The 17,485-nt window shown below is 48.0% G+C and overlaps 1 protein-coding gene across 6 annotated transcripts in view; it reads right to left on the bottom strand.

Annotated features, from left to right (window-relative positions):
- Window positions 1–218: 218 nt before the first annotated feature.
- LUZP1 (leucine zipper protein 1) overlaps window positions 219–17,485 on the bottom strand; it is a 102,799-nt gene continuing 85,532 nt past the window's right edge. For 5 of the 6 annotated variants that reach the window (XM_005203159.4, XM_059874417.1, XM_025001504.2 and 2 more), the window contains 2 exons: window positions 5,867–9,045; window positions 219–4,209 (listed from right to left, as the gene is read on the bottom strand). In XM_005203159.4, the coding sequence (XP_005203216.1) occupies window positions 4,054–4,209; window positions 5,867–8,926 (3,216 nt within the window). In that variant the 5' untranslated portion in view covers window positions 8,927–9,045 and the 3' untranslated portion in view covers window positions 219–4,053. The remainder of the gene's footprint in view (window positions 4,210–5,866; window positions 9,046–17,485) is intronic. The other variant, NM_001205828.1, reaches the window with a different exon arrangement.

Here is a 17,485-nt window from a genome sequence, read left to right as displayed (position 1 = left end):
AATGAAATAACTGCTTTATGATTCTAACTCCACTTACATGAGTCTGAGGAAACATCCATAGCCTCAGCTATGTTTCCAGTCCTTAATGACATCTGTAATTGGCTGAATATTTTCAGTAAAACACAGTGAAATATACTAGCTGCACCAGTGCATAGCAACAGTTGTACACAGAGATGACATCAAGGAGAATGGCATCACTGACGCACACTCACACAGAGCATGTGGAAACTAGGGAGCTTTATTGGTTACATATTGTGCTGCAGAGCCAACAGACCGCATTAGAGCCAGAGGATACATGCAGACAGGCAGCTTCAACTATACACATGCACCCCAGGAGCCCTGAGTCATTGCTCATGGCTTTGCCCTGGTTTCCAGTGACAGGGTCTGGCCTCCTCGGTCCCGTGCTTGGAGCAGGAATGTAAGAGAAGCTGCTGCACCAGCCTCCAAGGGGCAAGGGAGCGGCCAGAAGACCTGTCTGAGCGAGTAGGTGTAGACCGCCACACTGGTGTGTCCCCAGCGAGGGGGCCTATAAGGTAATAACCGTTTATTTGAGGGCTACTTCCCTAGCCCTCCCATCTTTAAAATACAAAAAAAAAAAAAAAAAAATAGACTTTATTCTCTTAAAAATACATTCCATTCAGTACATGTTCTGAGCTGTGAAGCAGCAGGAAAATAGGGCCCCTTTCCTATGCTCTTGGCTGTGAGAACCCTGTTCCCAACCTGGGGTACTTAAAAGGGAATCCCTAAAAGCAGCTCTTCCAAAGCAGTCCTGTCAGAGTAACAATAAGCCCACACCAACAAAGGCAGCTGGGGACCCGGACAGGGGGTCCCCAGTCCTTTCCTGGGGAGTGGGAGCACTTGGCACTAACCCACTGAATGTAAAGAAGTAAAACTACCCCGAGATGACAAGTCTAAGATCAGTACAGACGCCCCCACCCCCGTGAGAGGATGATGTTATGTGCAAGCTCGCCTGTGGCTGAGGTTGGAGTCCTTGGCCCCACTGCAGAGCCCTTCAACCCACCCTGTAACTGTTTGCTTGCCACACAAAAGCAGAACAGCCACGGCTTCCTTGTCCACCATCCCCACCCTTTCTTTCTCTGGTTGTTCCGCATGTCACGAGTGGTGAGACAGGCGGCAGGAGGTGGCGGAGACCAGCTCCTTGCGTGTAGCCAGCTCTGCCTCCAGCGCCCCTTCCTCCAGCCGAGCAGCTCTTGGAGTGCCAGGTTCCCCGACCCTCCTAGGAGCCTCCCGCAACCACACATCTGCCAGGAAAAGTCCGAGTCAGAGCCAGGCTGTGGAAGAGACTGGTTGTACAAAGTGGGTGTGTTGGCTGGGACAGTGGGAATATTTGGCTTGATAAGACAATTATTCAACTCCTAGGTCTCCCACTTGGAAGTTTCCTCCAGGACCTCTGATGGTGAGGTCTGGGGCCAGACAGTCACGCCTAGATTGCTTTTCGGAAATGGGCCTTCCAACTTTGGAATCTGAGAGCCAGCCTTGCCAGCCATTTGAAGCGCAGAGGAACTGCGCCTCTAGCCTTCACTTGCTATTACAAGTAGTATTTTCTGCAATGTTGAGGACATTTAAAAATAAAATATATTTTACAGCGGGCTCTAGAAAGTGTGCAGAATAAGGAAACTATTTATCCTGAAATAACTGTACAATCAAACCCTATTGCACTCAGAGTTTAAGTCAGCAGCCCCAGCAAGAGGGCACCACGGCTGTCCCTCTCCCACAGAGCATTCTGGGCGGTGGCAGATGCTGGTGCTGCTGAACTGTGGAAAGATCCAGACTTTGGCACCAGGAGCTACAGCACCAGAATCCAGGGCTCCAGACGCCCAAAGAGACAAGAATTATTGCCGAGACCTTTGCCGGCATGGTCTGGTGCCTGTTTCCACCCGTAAAGAGCCACAGACCTAACATCTATAGTCTCAGTTGACTACCACAGAGGTCTGTTTCCTCTGGACTCTCAGGGTTGCTGACCAGTGAAGAGTGGCAGGGAGGCTACAAGTGAGGAGTTGCAGCCTTGACCCAGGAAAAGCAGCAGGAAGAGATTCTGAAAACAGCATCTTGAGCATCTGAGGCAGCGATGAGGAGAAAAGGCAAACCACATTACAACCCTTGGATTGACAAACCTCCGGGAAATGAAGTATGAGCAAAACACTCCTGTCCGTGAAAGTCAGGTAGGTGCTCCCCAAGCCTCCTCCAGGATCACCAAACCTGATGCAGACAAGGGAGGGGTGAATGCTGGTTCCCACCCTGAGTGGAGGCAGAGAAGATTCAAGAAGCACTGGAACCGGAGATAAACCAACTCATGTCATGGAAAGCACATGGCCTGCTGTGCAGCACTGGGCAAGGTTGGTGTTGAGAAGGGCCACAGAGACCATCTAATCTAACCCTTCCATTTTACAGACTGGAAAAACAGGGCCAAGGTAACTTCTCTGAGTTCATCCTCTCGACATTAAAACACAGGAAACTGGAAAGAATAAGGCCCAGAAAAACATAGGCAGTGGGAAGGACACATGTAAACCCATTTGGACAATACCTTCCAACAGTGAGAATTAACCCCCTACAGGGTGGAAACAAAACTTACAATGCCACGTTTAGGACCCTTAGAGACCATCCATTTGAAAGAACTAATTTTATAGATAGGGAAACTGAGGCCCCAAGAGGACAATGATTTGCCCAAGGTCACACAGGAGGAAGTATAAAGCCATGAAGAAAATAGCTTTCTCAACTTCTACTCCAACGCAATTTTTCCTTACAAAGGAAGTGTCGGCTTCATAAAGGTAGCCTTTGAAAAGGGATCGCTTTGAACTGATAGAATGCTATAGAAAAAGCAGTGTGAAGAATACATGGTTCTTCCCCAGGGGAGTGGTACAAGGATGTACCAGGTTTTTTTTCCGTTTTTCTTTCCATGGCTTCCTGAAAGGCTTGCTGCTTTCTGAACCGTGTAAGCCTGGGGCTCTCGATGGGCATGTTTACCTTTCCTCCAAAGTCGTCACGACAATCGCTGGTTTGCAGTGCTCAGGGGCCCGCTTCTGGTAGGATGCATCAGCCTGGTAAAGTGCGATACCTCCTCCTTGGGGGACCAGGAGAAGGAACAAAGGTCACGCCTTTTTCATGGAGCTATTGCTTTGTAGAGTGACTGAAGGGAAATCGCTTCTTCCTGTCCACTCTCCCCCACGCTGGCACTTCCTAGGAGGCCTCTAGAGGATGCTGGGTCTGGCCCAGTGGAGTCTGGGAATACTCCAGAGGAGATGACGCAGTCAGCCTGAGGTCTCCAGCCGCAGAAGAGCAGGCCGGGCCAGCAGCACGGTGGTGCCCAGGGAAGGAGACACGAGGCTCGTGCGCTCCCGGGTGCCTTAGAAGGTAAGCAGAGAGCCGGGGTTGGTGACGAGGGATGATGCCATTCCAGTAGGCAGGTAGGGTACCCGTGTGCTCTGCCCCTGGAAAACGATGGTCAGCCAGGGGGACAAGTCAGAGAAACATCAACCTAAAGGGTAGTTCCGTAAACCCTTAGAGGCGACACAGATCTCTCTTGCTGTAAAAGTCTGAGGAATGCCACAGGGGAAGAAACGGAGGCCCCCCAGATGAAGCTGATGGCTGGTGGGTGCACAGGCCCCTTGGGCAAACGAGTGAGCTTGGATGCGGTGAGGATACTAAGGAATCAGAATGTTAACCACACAGAAGGGGTTGCCCTACGACACAGATCCCACTGAGGAGCTGGGAAGAGATTTGGCTGCTGCTGTGTGGTGGGGATCCAAGGGGTTTTCTAGGTCTTTCCTCATTTGGGGGCCAGACTGGCCCATCCTACCTGGGGGACGGGGACAAGGAGAGAAAACTCATGCATCAGGGAAGGCTGGGCCCAGGTGGCCACGCAGCTTGTAGTTTCTGATCCCCTCTGGCCAACTGGCAAGCAAGGGGCCACACCCAGGCTCTCCGCAGTCTCCCAGCCAAGGCCTGGGGTCTGGCCTGGCTCCTCCTCAGGGCGGGAAGGTGGATGAGCTGAGAAGCAGGGGCAGAGGGGACGGCAGGCGTCGCCCGGCCGGCTCAGTTGTCCTCCGCACAGGGCCTGGTGGGCCGCAGCCGCTGCTCAGCCCGCGTGCGCCCAGGCTCTGGTGGCCCCTGCGTCACGGACAGTTCAGACCTCTCAAGGGAGTTGTGCAGTCGTCTGTAGACGCTGAGGGTGCAGTCATCCCCTTCCTCCTGTGCCAACAGGACAAAAGTCAGCCTCACAGGACAACCCAAGTGAGGATCAAGACGCCCGCACACCCAGCCCCATGGTCCTTCCCTGCGGGGGGAGATGGGGTACAGAAAGCCCGCAGCAGAGCTGGCAAGGGGAGGCCGGCAGACAAGCTCCTGTGCCAGTTCCGAGCTGCTCAGGGCTCCCGAAGTAGACTGGAGGCCCACAGCTGAAGGGAACCCCAAGATGGACAGCGCCGGAAGCAGGGGCACTGAGGCGGTGCCCCCAACAGGGGCCAGCAGTCCTGGAGGGCTGCACGTGCAGGCTGCCTACCTCTCAGGGTCAGGGCCAAGTGCTCAGTGGACAAGCAGGGAGGTGTGAGAAGGAAGATGGCCAGCTCTTATCCGACTTGCCGCCCACAAACTACCAAAGGCTCGCGTGCCTTTCCTGCCGTATCCCGTACGTGCCCTTCACCCACGGTTTTCAGACACCCAAAGCTTAGCTTCATCCAACCATCTCCACTCCTCGCAGAATTCTGCCTTTGGAATGTTCTTGTTGGTCCTCCCACCCAAGTGAATGCAGATCAGAGAATGCAAGTGTGAGTGAGAAGGTCCAGCTGGCAAGGTGAACAAGCGCTGGGTTTAGAGGTCAGAACCGTGGATTCAGATCTCAGCTCTTCCAGTAATCCACCTGGGTGGCCTCGGGTGAGGCACCTCGTGTCTCTGACCCTCAGCTTCTGTGTCTAAAACAGAGGAATAATATCGCCCTCCACACACCCCAGGGCTGTTGGAGAGAATGAACGAGACGCTGGGTGGAGAAGGGCTTTGTCCGGTACTGTAAAGACTGCCTGGGCTTTTAAACTCAATACAGTCACCCCCTACCTTTTAAAAGAACAGAACAATATCTTGGGTTGAAGATGTCTTTCTTCATCACAGGACTCACATCTGAAAGACTCCCGGGGGGTTCCCACCACACGCTGATCTGGCGCTCTGACCCTCAGGTAAGGGGAGATTCTGGATCTGTGTTCAGTAACAGGCCACATGGAGCCGACCAACCCTGCCCTCAGACTGGTGGTGTAATGGGCTAGACAGATGCGGGGGACAGTGATGCTCGGGCATAAAGCTTATCACCGTAGGCCCAGTGGAAGCCCTAGCTCTCCTCAGCCCCTACATGCCAGCGGCTGGCAAAACTCTGTGGTCTAAACTGAAGAGGCAGCCAAAGAGCTCCCTGCCTCGGCCTGCCTCTGCCTACAGAGAGGGCGCGGGGCTTTCCCCATTTCACCAGCGCCTCCCTGTAGCCCACGTGCTCCTCTGCGGGGCCAGGAGCCCGGCGCCTCTGGCTGCTCCAGCAAACTGCGTGAACAGGCCACATCTCTCCTTTCCTGTACCCTTCATGTATGGAGGCAAACGGAAAAGACAAATTGGGGAAGAGGATTTTGGAAATTCATGCTGCTCTCTGCCAAATACCTTCTTCAAGGTACTTCCCTCTTCTCTCCGGCCCAATCCGCCCTATGTTCAGCAGTCCTCTGGACCACTCAGGTCTTGCTCAGTGTTTCCTAACCCCAAAGTCTCCAGCATCCCGAGTCACACAGGCCGGGGCAGAGGAGAACCAAGAAGAAAGCACAGAAGGAAAGGGGGAAGGTGGGAGGAGAAGGGGGCAAGGGGGAGAAGCGGGACCTACCGTGCCTGCCAAGTGGTTCCAGGCCTCAGCCGGAACGGCGTCCCCTGCCCGACTCCGCCGCGTGAACACCTCCGACACAGCAAGGCTGCTCTGGGTCCTTCTGGAGGCGAGCTCGGGCACTTCCCCTGAGGTTCCGCCCCTTCGAGTGCCCTGCTCAGAAAGGTACGAGCCGGGCTGTTCAGGGTCTGAACAGTCTGAGGACGATCTCTGGGTGTGGGGGTTGGGAGACTCCACGTGTCTACCTACTCGAGCTGGGGAGTCTTCTGAAGAGTTCAAGTCTCGCCTGCTCTTCCAGGCGTTGCGCACAGTGATGTGCCTGGCATCCGGAGAGCCTGCTTCCAAAGGGGCACTATGGCTTTTCCACCTGATTGTCTCCACTGTGGGTGCATGGCTGTTCCTCTCCACCGGATCCGATGGCTTGATTATAATGCTGCTCCGAGAGACGACAGTTTCCGGCCTGTTCTTCAGGGACCCATCTCCCGTTCTCTCCGCTTCGCTGAGCTGCAGGGTGATGTCATGTTTGTGAATGGAGAGCTCAAAGGGGGAGCTGACGTGGTTGCTCACCGAGGCGAGCTCCGGCAGCCCGACCTGGATGTTGCTTGTGGACGTGTGCCTCTCCCGCGCGGCCTCGCCCGGAGCGGCTCGCGGGCTGCCACTGTCCGAGGGGTAGATAGTTATGCTGCTGGTCACTTTGTTTGGCCCTGGTTTGGAAGCAGATTTCTGTTTTTCCAGTGCGGCCTCGGTTCCAGATCCTCCCATGATTTTTTTCACATCCTTATCAATGATGACAGGTTTGATGATGGCTCTAGACCGCAAGGCCTCTCTGGGGCTGAAGGGCCGCTGGCTTTTTGCCCCGGAGCCATTGGCCTCTGGGAGCTCCATGGCATTGGCGGAGGCTCTGACAGCTTTCCCAGATTCATTTTCTGTTCCAATATCCTTATCGTTCTCAAACAGGGAGGCTCTAACCGCTCCTCGGGATTTGGCCTTTTCTCTCGACTGGGGCTGATGCGGGGGCTCTGGCTCTGGAGTGATGGTCGTGTTCACCAACTTGGCAGTAACAAGAGACACCATGTCCATGTCGTCGTCCGAGTCTGGCTTCTCCCTGCCACTGGACTTGGTGACTCGACACCTCAGGGCCTCGTGCTGACTACTGTCTTCCATCACAACTGCCACAGGTTGTTCAACTCCTTCTTTACTTGGGGTTGAAAAGCCCTGAAGGATGTTCTCTTGGCTTCTGGAGCTATAAGGATACTTTGATAGAGGTGGAGTCTTGGAGCTGGGGAAACTGGTGTCAGCCTCCAGGCCACTGGTGGCCTTTTTCCCCTTAGAGAGCCCTTCTGAGGAAGATCGTCGAGATGTGGCCAGGGCTCCAACGGCTTTAGAACTGCCAGCATCTGCAGCCTGAGTTATTTGACTTCCACTGCCAGGCACCTGCCCCCTCTTGCCAAAGGGGGCCTCAGTGGAGGTCTCAGAAGCCTTGTCGCCTCTCCCCGACACGTCATTGGAAACAGATCCATGGGTGTTATCACTAAACGTTCGCGTTGCCTTCTCTACTTTTCCCTTCAACCCACTCTCAGTACCTGGCTTGGGAGCGCCCTTCCAGACCTTACTGTGCTCCTGAGCGGCGGGCGGGTAGCGGCTGAGCACCGGCGGCTGCTCCCTGGACTTCTTCCCTTCGCTCTGCGAGGAGCCAGCCGTGAACCGGTCTTCGGTTCTCCTCGTCTCCTGAGCCCCACTGTCGGCACCTGCCCCTGCGTGGGAAGCTTTGGCCGTCTTCCTGTTGGTAAAGCTGGGAGAGGAGACCTGCCTGTTCTTCAGAGGGTTTTCATTGTTGAGGGTCAGTTCCCTGTTGCAGTGCCTTTCCCGCTTATGCTGGGGGGACAGTTCCCGGGCCATGTGCTTCGCTGATGCCTCACTCCCGTGGCCTCTCAGCTTAGTCCTCTCGTGCCTGCCTCTGCCGGACAGGAAAGCGTCTTCCCCTTCCACCTCCCCGTTCTCTAATTCTTTTTGTTTCTTGATTTGTAGCTTTATCTCCTCCAGCTGGCTGGCTAAGAGTTTGTTTTTATTTTGTTCACTTAGGTAATTATCCTGCAGATCATTATTTTTGGCCCTCATTTTCTTAAGCTCCTCCTCTAAGGATTCAAAATGTTTGATTTGTGTCTTAAGTTTCTCAATCTCTTGGGTAAGGTCTTTTACTTTGTTGTCTTCCTGATTGCGGTTCTTTTCGTTTTCTGACTTGTTTCTTGTTTCATTCTCTGCCAGCTTTAGATAGTCCAGAGCGCCCTTCCTTCTTGATTCTTTGGACGGCAGTGGGGAAGAGATACCATCCTCAATTCGCAGGTCGTTCCTTTCCAGAAGATTCGAAGCATTCCTGGTGTAATCTCGGTTCATTTTTTTGTTCTGCTCCAATTTTTGAGTAAGTTCTTTTATCAGTTTCTCGTTTTCTTTCTCCTTTTCATTCAAGTACTTTCTCTCACTTACAAAGCTCAGAGTTAGTGATTTCAGCTTTTCTAACTCCGACACTAAACTCTGCTCAGTTTTATCCAGCCGGTCCTCGGAAGACTCCAGTTCTTTCACTTTGATCCGGAGCATTTCCAGCTCAGAGGAGATTTTCTTCGTCAGGTTTCTCTCCTCGTTCAGGCTCAGACAGAGCTGGGTACAGTCATTCTTACTCCTGCTAAAGGCCTCCTCTAGCTTCTCCAGTTCTGCCATCCGTTTCTGAAGCCGCTCAATCTCAGATTTCAGCTCCCGGGTGAGGTTTTCCTCCTCTTCAAGCTTCTCCTTCATCAGCTGACAGAGGTCCTCTGCTTTCTTAATTTCCTCGTCTTTGCCTTCAATTCTCAGCACTCGCTGGCGCAGCACTTCAACCTCAGCTAACATGCTGGAGTTGCTGCCTTCCGCCTGAATCACCTTGTCCTGGAGGTCCAGGAGCTCATCCTCTGCTTTCTGGAGGTTTTTTGTGGCTTCCTCCAACTCATCAAGGCGGCGGCTTAGACTCTGTAACTTGAACCGCAGGTGGCGGCTGGAAGCAGTGTCTTTGTAGCTTGTAAACTCAGCCATGTCTACTGCCAGCCAATGTGGGCTCCCAGAGGCAACCAATTCCACTGGAGGGGATGAGAAACGGTTACCTTTCTCTTGGCATCCACAATCTTCTTTGGCAGCTGGAGACCATTCTCAGTCTACAGAAGAAAAGCAGAAAGCATGTTAGGCGGCAAATCTAAAGTCTCCACCTCAGCTCCCAGTTGCAAGAGTTCCCATATGTAAGTCTTGAGCCTAGAACATGGTAAGTATTCAAATTTACTGAATGACTAAATCTGACTAAACCTGCAGGAAAGCACTGGTTCTTGATGGCTGATGCCTAGTTTCACCCTAATAAAGAATGCCACCAATGGCAGCATAGCAAAAAGACACAGAAAAATGCCTCGTTCACATGACCAATTGTTCCATATTCAGGAAGCAAACTCCCAACCCAAGAAGGATAAAAATACAATCTGCACTTATACATCATAAGGATATGGCAGAATACCACCAGATCTTTTTAAAAGCAGTAAGTTGGGGGGAGAAAAGGGAAAATATTCTATGAAGAAAGAAATAACAACTGAACTGGATTCTCAGCAGAAACTTTTAAGTCGGTGTCAAGTAGAAGATAATAAGACACGATAATAGTATCTTTAAAAACTTATAAGAGAAAATAACTGTAGCCTAGAAGCAAATGGCACCCCACTCCAGTACTCCTGCCTGGAAAATCCCATGGACGGAGGAGCCTGGTAGGCTGCAGTCCATGGGGTCGCTGAGGGTCGGACATGACTGAGCGACTTGACTTTCACTTTTCACTTTCATACACTGGAGAAGGAAATGGCAACCCACTCCAGTGTTCTTGCCTGGAGAATCCCAGGGACGGGCGAGCCTGGTGGGCTGCCGTCTATGGGGTCACACAGAGTCGGACATGACTGAAGTGACTTAGCAGCAGCAGAAGCAAATACCCAGAGGAACTATGAAAAAAAGATACAATTAGAGACAGTTTTTGATACTAAGAGGAAAATAAAGTGTTTATTATTAACAGACCATCACTGAAAGATCGATTTATGGATATACTTCAAAATATAGAAACTGATCGCTTAAAGAAGGCATGAGACGCAAGACAGAAAAGAAAATAACCTGAACAAGCACTGATTCAGTAAAACAATAAAGATCACCTGAGGGCTGGGGAGAAGTAAAAGGATAAAACCAAAGTGGAACTAAAACACTAAACAATAACATGTGAGTCATAAAGACAAATCAGAATTCAAGTGTTCTTAAAATGTTATATTCTTGGGGAAGAGGACAGTGCTACTACAGCTAACCTTAGAACCTTATTAAGAATAGATAGTATCACATATCTGATAAGGCATTAATAAGCAGAATATATAAAGAACTCATACTACAACTTAACCAAAAAGAACCTGATTTTAAAATGGGCAGAGGATTTGCATAGACATTTCTCCAAAGATGATATCCAAAGACAGCTACTATCAAAAAACAAGAAGTATACAGATGTGAAGAACTGGAACCCTTAAACACTATTGCTGGGAAACTGTTATATGAAAAAAAATGATGGTTTCTCAAAAACTTAGTAGAATTACCATATGATCTAGCAATTCCACTTCTGGGTATATATTCAAAAAAATAAAAGAATGATCTCAGATATTTGCACACGTGTTTTTTGTTTTTTTCCCCCCTCTTGGTGGCACCATACCACACAGCTTGCAGGATCTTGATTCCCCAACCAGGGATCGAACCCCAGGCCTCCACCAGTGGAAGGAAGCACAGAGGTGCAGAATTCTAACCACTGGACCACAAGGGAATTCCCCATACCTGTGATCATAGCAGCATTTTTCACAAAAGCCAAAAGGTGGAAGCAACCTAAGTGTGTACCAGTGGATGAATGCGTACACAAACGTACATACATACCATGAAGGGTTATTCAGTCTTAAAAATGAAGAAAATTCTGACACATGCTACAGCATGCAACACAGATGCACCTTGAGGACACTGTACTAAGTGGAACAACGCTATCACAAAAGACACAACAGCGTATGATTTCACTCATACGAGGCATCTGGGATAAGTCTTCCCCGGTTGCTCAGACAGGAGAGAATCTACCTGCAATGTTGGAGACCCAGGTTCAATCCCTGGGTCAGGGAGAGTCTCTGGAGAAGGAAATGGCAACCCACTCCAGTATTCTTGCCTGGAGAATCCCATGGACAGAGCAGCCTAGTGGGGTCGCAAACAGCCAGACACGACTAAGCGAAATAGAATGGTGACTGCCAGAGGCTGAGGGAAAGAGGAAAGGGACTTGTTCAATGGGTATAAAGTTTCAGTTCTGCAAGATAAAAAATGTTCCAGATATTGGCTGGACAACAATGTGAATATATCAGATCACATCAGTCGCTCAGTTGTGTCCGACTCTTTGCGACCCCATGAATCGCAGCACACCACGCCTCCCTGTCCATCACCAACTCCCGGAGTTCACCCAGACTCACATCCATAGAGTCAGTGATGCCATCCAGCCATCTCATCCTCTGTCGTCCCCTTCTCCTCCTGCCCCCAATCCCTCCCAGCATCAGAGTCTTTTCCAATGAATCAACTCTTCTCATGAGGTGGCCAAAGTACTGGAGTTTCAGCTTCAGCATCATTCCTTCCAAAGAAATCCCAGGGCTGATCTCCTTCAGAATGGACTGGCTGGATCTCCTTGCAGTCCAAGGGACTCTCAAGAGTCTTCTCCAACACCACAGTTCAAAAGCATCAATTCTTTGGCGCTCAGCCTTCTTCACAGTCCAACTCTCACATCCATACATGACCACAGGAAAAACTACAGCCTTGACTAGACGAACCTTTGTTGGCAAAGTAATGTCTCTGCTTTTGAATATGCTATCTAGGTTGGTCATAACTTTCCTTCCAAGGAGTAAGCATCTTTTAATTTCATGGCTGCAATCACCATCTGTAGTGATTTTGGAGCCCAGAAAAATACAGTCTGACACTGTTTCCACTGTTTCCCCATCTATTTCCCATGAAGTGGTGGGACCAGATGCCATGATCTTTGTTTTCTGAATGTTGAGCTTTAAGCCACCTTTTTCACTCTCCACTTTCACTCTCATCAAGAGGCTTTTGAGTTCCTCTTTACTTTCTGCCATAAGGGTGGTGTCATCGGCATATCTGAGGTTATTGATATTTCTCCCGGCAATCTTGATTCCAGCTTGTGTTTCTTCCAGTCCAGCGTTTCTCATGATGTATTCTGCATATAAGTTAAATAAACAGGGTGACAATATACAGCCTTGACGAACTCCTTTTCCTATTTGGAACCAGTCTGTTGTTCCATGTCCAGTTCTAACTGTTGCTTCCTAACCTGATACAAATTTCTCAAGAGGCAGATCAGGTGTTCTGGTATTCCCATCTCTTTCAGAATTGTCCACAGTTTATTGTTATCCACACAGTCAAAGGCTTTGGCATAGTCAATAAAGCAGAAATAGATGTTTTTCTGGAACTCTCTTCTTTTTCCATGATCCAGCGGATGTTGGCAATTTGATCTCTGGTTCCTCTGCCTTTTCTAAAACCAGCTTGAACATCAGGAAGTTCACGGTTCACATATTGCTGAAGCCTGGCTTGGAGAATTTTGAGCATTACTTTACTAGCGTGTGAGATGAGTGCAATTGTATGGTAGTTTGAGCATTCTTTGGCATTGCCTTTCTTTGGGATTGGAATGAAAACTGACCTTTTCCAGGCCTGTGGCCACTGCTGAGTTTTCCAAATTTGCTGGCATATTGAGTGCAGCACTTTCACAGCATCATCTTTCAGGATTTGGAATAGCTCCACTGGAATTCCATCACCTCCACTAGCTTTGTTCGTAGTGATGCTTTCTAAGGCCCACTTGACTTCACATCCCAGGATGTCTGGCTCTAGGTCAGTGATCACACCATCGTGATTATCTGGGTCGTGAAGATCTTTTCTGTACAGTTCTTCTGTGTATTCTTGCCATCTCTTCTTAATATCTTCTGCTTCTGTTAGGTCCATACCATTTCTGTCCTTTATCGAGCTCATCTTTGTATGAAATGTTCCTTTGGTATCTCTGATTTTCTTGAAGAGATCCCTAGTCTTTCCTATTCTGTTGTTTTCCTCTATTTCTTTGCATTGATCGCTGAAGAAGGCTTTCTTATCTCTTGCTATTCTTTGGAACTCTGCATTCAGATGTTTATATCTTTCCTTTTCTCCTTTGCTTTTCGCTTCTCTTCTTTTCACAGCTATTTGTAAGGCCTCCCCAGACAGCCATTTTGCTTTTTTGCATTTCTTTTCCATGGGAATGATCTTGATCCCTGTCTCCTGTACAATGTCATGAACCTCATTCCATAGTTCATCAGGCACTCTATCTATCAGATCTAGGCCCTTAAATCTATTTCTCACTTCCACTGTATAATCATAAGGGATTTGATTTAGGTCATACCTGAATGGTCTAGTGGTTTTCCCTAGTTTCTTCAATTTAAGTCTGAATTTGGCAATAAGGAGTTCATGGTCTGAGCCACAGTCAGCTCCCAGTCTTGTTTTTGCTGACTCTATAGAGCTTCTCCATCTTTGGCTGCAAAGAATATAATCAATCTGATTTTGGTGTTTACCATCTGGTGATGTCCATTTATAGAGTCTTCTCTTGTGTTGCTAGAAGAGGGTGTTTGTTATGACCAGTGCATTTTCTTGGCAAAACTCTATCAGTCTTTGCCCTGCTTCATTCTGTATTCCAAGGCCAAATTTGCCTGTTACTCCAGGTGTTTCTTGACTTCCTACTTTTGCATTCCAGTCCCCTATAATGAAAAGGACATCTTTTTTGGGTGTTAGTTCTAAAAGGTCTTGTAGGTCTTCACAGAACCGTTCAACTTCAGCTTCTTCAGCGTTACTGGTTGGGGCATAGACTTGGATTACTGTGATACTGAATGGTTTGCCTTGGAAACGAACAGAGATCATGCTGTTGTTTTTGAGATTGCATCCAAGTACTGCATTTCGGACTCTTGTTGACCATGATGGCCACTCCGTTTTTTCTGAGGGATTCCTGCCCACAGTAGTAGATATAATGGTCATCTGAGTTAAATTCACCCATTCCAGTCCATTTCAGTTCGCTGATTCCTAGAATGTCGACATTCACTCTTGCCATCTCTTGTTTGATCACTTCCAATTTGCCTTGATTCATGGACCTGACATTCCAGGTTCCTATGCAATATTGCTCTTTACAGCATCGGACCTTGCTTCTATCACCAGTCACATCCACAGCTGGGTATTGTTTTTGCTTTGGCTCCATCCCTTCATTCTTTCTGGAGTTATTTCTCCACTGATCTCCAGTAGCATATTGGGCACCTACTGACCTGGGGAGTTCCTCTTTCAGTATCCTATCATTTTGCCTTTTCATACTGTTCATGGGGTTCTCAAGGCAAGAATACTGAAGTGGTTTGCCATTCCCTTCTCCAGTGGACCACATTCTGTCAAATCTCTCTACCATGACCTGCCCGTCTTGGGTTGCCCCACGGGTGTGGCTTAGTTTCATTGAGTTAGACAAGGCTGTGATCCTAGTGTGATTAGATTGACTAGTTTTCTGTGAGTATAGTTTCAGTGTGTTTGCCCTCTTGCAACACCTACCATCTTACTTGGGTTTCTCTTACCTTGGGCGTGGGGTATCTCTTTGCGGCTGAATATATATGTGAATATATACATAACACTAATAAAGCGTACATTTAGAAATGGTTAAGATGACACATTTTATGCATTTTTTGACAAAATAAAAAATATTTTTTAAAAACGTTAAGGCACAAAAGAAGTAAAAAGCATAGAGAAGTAGGGTAGAATTTCAGTTTTGGGCCCAGCATGTAAGGAGCTTCTTAAACCATCACTTCTTCCTGACAATAAAAAGCTGAACAAACAACATCAACAACTCTTCTCAGATCCATCAGAGAACTGAGGTCTCAGAGAAAACTGCTTCCCCCAAGTTAGACAGACAAGCTGATACAGAGAATCACAGTTTACCGGAGCATAAATGCATAGGTAGAAACCTCCATGGGAACTAGTTAACAGAGTAGGAAAACCTAAACTGCACGGAGAGTCTGCTGGAGGCTCAGTGTGGACAGCTTTGGGAGTCAAAACCAACAGGCAGTTTGTCTCAGTTCTTTTTTTTTTTTTTTTGGGGGGGGGGGGGGGGTTGTGGTGCCCAGTGGGGAGGGATGCACCACACTTTGTGAGCTGTACCTCCAGGAGCTGTACCAGGTTCCACAGTAAAGATGGGAGAAAAAAAATCCCCTCGTGCTGCCAGCTGGAGGAGGGTAAATTTAACCATTATGGAACCACTGTCACAGCTACTGGACTCTTATCCAAACCTAATTGACCTGGGGGAAGGAAAATACCTAACTCCAGCTCCCTCTAACCTTCTACATGGAGGAAGGACTATGCCCAACTCCAGCCACCCTGTATTACCTAGGGAGTGGGGTAGGGAGAGGGGTGGCATGCGGACCCGACAATGAGAAGCACTTGTGAAATTCACAGCCAGGAGGCCTCAGGCTCACTGAAAACTGAGACCTAATCATGGAACAAGAGAATACGTCCCCTACACCTGACCACCACATCATTAAAGGCCTACTCACCTAAGTGCTTTTTCCCCATCATGTTCAGCTTTCAACAAAAATTACAAAGTGTACTAAAAACTAAAAATACAGTTTTTAAAGAAACAGAGCAACAATCAAAACCAGACTCAGATATGGCAAAGCTGTTGGAATTATTAGACAGAAATTCAAAACTATAATATGCTAAAGACTCTAATGGAAAAAGTAGACAACATCCAAGAACACATGGGTAAGGCAAGCAAAGAAATGGAAATTATAGTAAAGCATCAAAAGGAAATGTTAGAGGTCAAAATCACTAAAGAATGAAGAACGTCCTTGACTGTCTCATTAGTAGACTAGACACAGCTGGTAAAGAGTCTCTGCACTTGAGGATACGTCAGTAGAAACTTCTAAATCTGAAAAGCAGAGGGGCGAAAAAAAAAACGGGGAAAAAATAAGTGTGGAATAGCTATAAGAAGTTTAACACAAATGTAATGGAACTACCAGAAGAAGAAAGGAAGAGAAGAAAAATCTGAAGCAACAGTGACATCACTTCCCAAAATGGTCATACAGCAAACCACAGATTCAGGAAGCTCAGAACACCAACCAGGATAAACACTAAAACGAAAGCACCAAGGCATATCATATTCACACTGCAGAAAATCAAAGATAAATGGGAAAAATCCTGAAAGAACTCAGAGAAAAAATACCTAACCTATAGAGAAACAAAGATAAGACGTAACACCTGGCTTCTCAGAAATCAACCCCGTGAGAAGAGTGTAAAGTAAAATGTTTTAAATGTTGAGAGAAAACACCACCAATCTAGATTTCTGTACCCTACAAAATCGTCCTTCAGCGATGAAGATGAAATAAACACTTTGGAGGAAGAATAAAAATTGAGGGGATCTGTTGCCAGTAGATCCACCTTACAAGAAATGTTAAAAGACATTTTCAGTTCAGTTCAGTTGCTCAGTCGAGTCTCTTTGCGACCTCATGAACCGCAGTGCGCCAGGCCTCCCTGCCCATCACCAACTCCCAGAGCCCACCCAAACCCATGTCCATTGAGTTGGTGATGCCATCCAACCATCTCATCCTCTGTCTTCTCCTCCTGCCCTCAATCTTTCCCAGTATCAGGGTCTTTTCAAATGAGTCAACTCTTCGCATCAGGTGGCCAAAGTATTGGAGTTTCAGCTTCAACATCAATACTTCCAATGAACACCCAGGACTGATCTCCTTTAGAATGGACTGGTTGGATCTCCTTGCAGTCCAAGGGACTCTCTAGAGTCTTCTCCAACACCACAGTTCAAAAGCATCAATTCTTCAGCACTTAGCTTTCTTTATAGTCCAACTTTCACATCCATACATGACCACTGGGAAAACCATAGCCTTGACTAGACGGACCTTGTTGCCAAAGTAATGTCTCTGCTTTTTAATATGCTATCTAGGCTGGTAATAACTTTCCTTCCAAGGCATAAGCGTCTTTTAATTTCATGGCTGCAATCACCATCTGCAGCAATCTTGGAGCCCAGAGAAATAAAGTCAGCCACTGTTTCCACTGTTTCCCCATCTATTTGCCATGAAGTAATGGGACCAGATGCCATGATCTTAGTTTTCTGAATGTTGAGCTTTAAGCCAGCTTTTTCACTCTCCTCTTTCACTTTCATCAAGAGGCTCTTTAGTTCTTCTTCACTTTCTGCCATAAGGGTGGTGTCATCTTCATACCTGAGGTTATTGATATTTCTCCAAGCAATCTTCATTCCAGCTTGTGCTTCTTCCAGCCCAGAGTTTCTCATGATGTACTCTGCACAGAAGTTAAATAAGCAGGGTGACAATATATAGCCTTGACGTACTCCTTTTCCTATTTGGAACCAGTCTGTTGTTCCATGTCCAGAGGAACTAAAGAGCCTTTTGATGAAGGTGAAAGAGGAGAGTGAAAAGCTGGCTTAAAAGTCAACTTTCAAAAAACTAACATCGTGGCTTCCGGTCCCATCACTTCATGGCAAATAGATGG

The sequence above is a fragment of the Bos taurus genome, chromosome 2 (genome assembly GCF_002263795.3).
Source record: "Bos taurus isolate L1 Dominette 01449 registration number 42190680 breed Hereford chromosome 2, ARS-UCD2.0, whole genome shotgun sequence".
Classification (NCBI taxonomy): domain Eukaryota; kingdom Metazoa; phylum Chordata; class Mammalia; order Artiodactyla; family Bovidae; genus Bos; species Bos taurus.
Note: the sequence above shows the minus strand (reverse complement) of the source record. Positions and strands in the feature narration are given on the sequence as shown.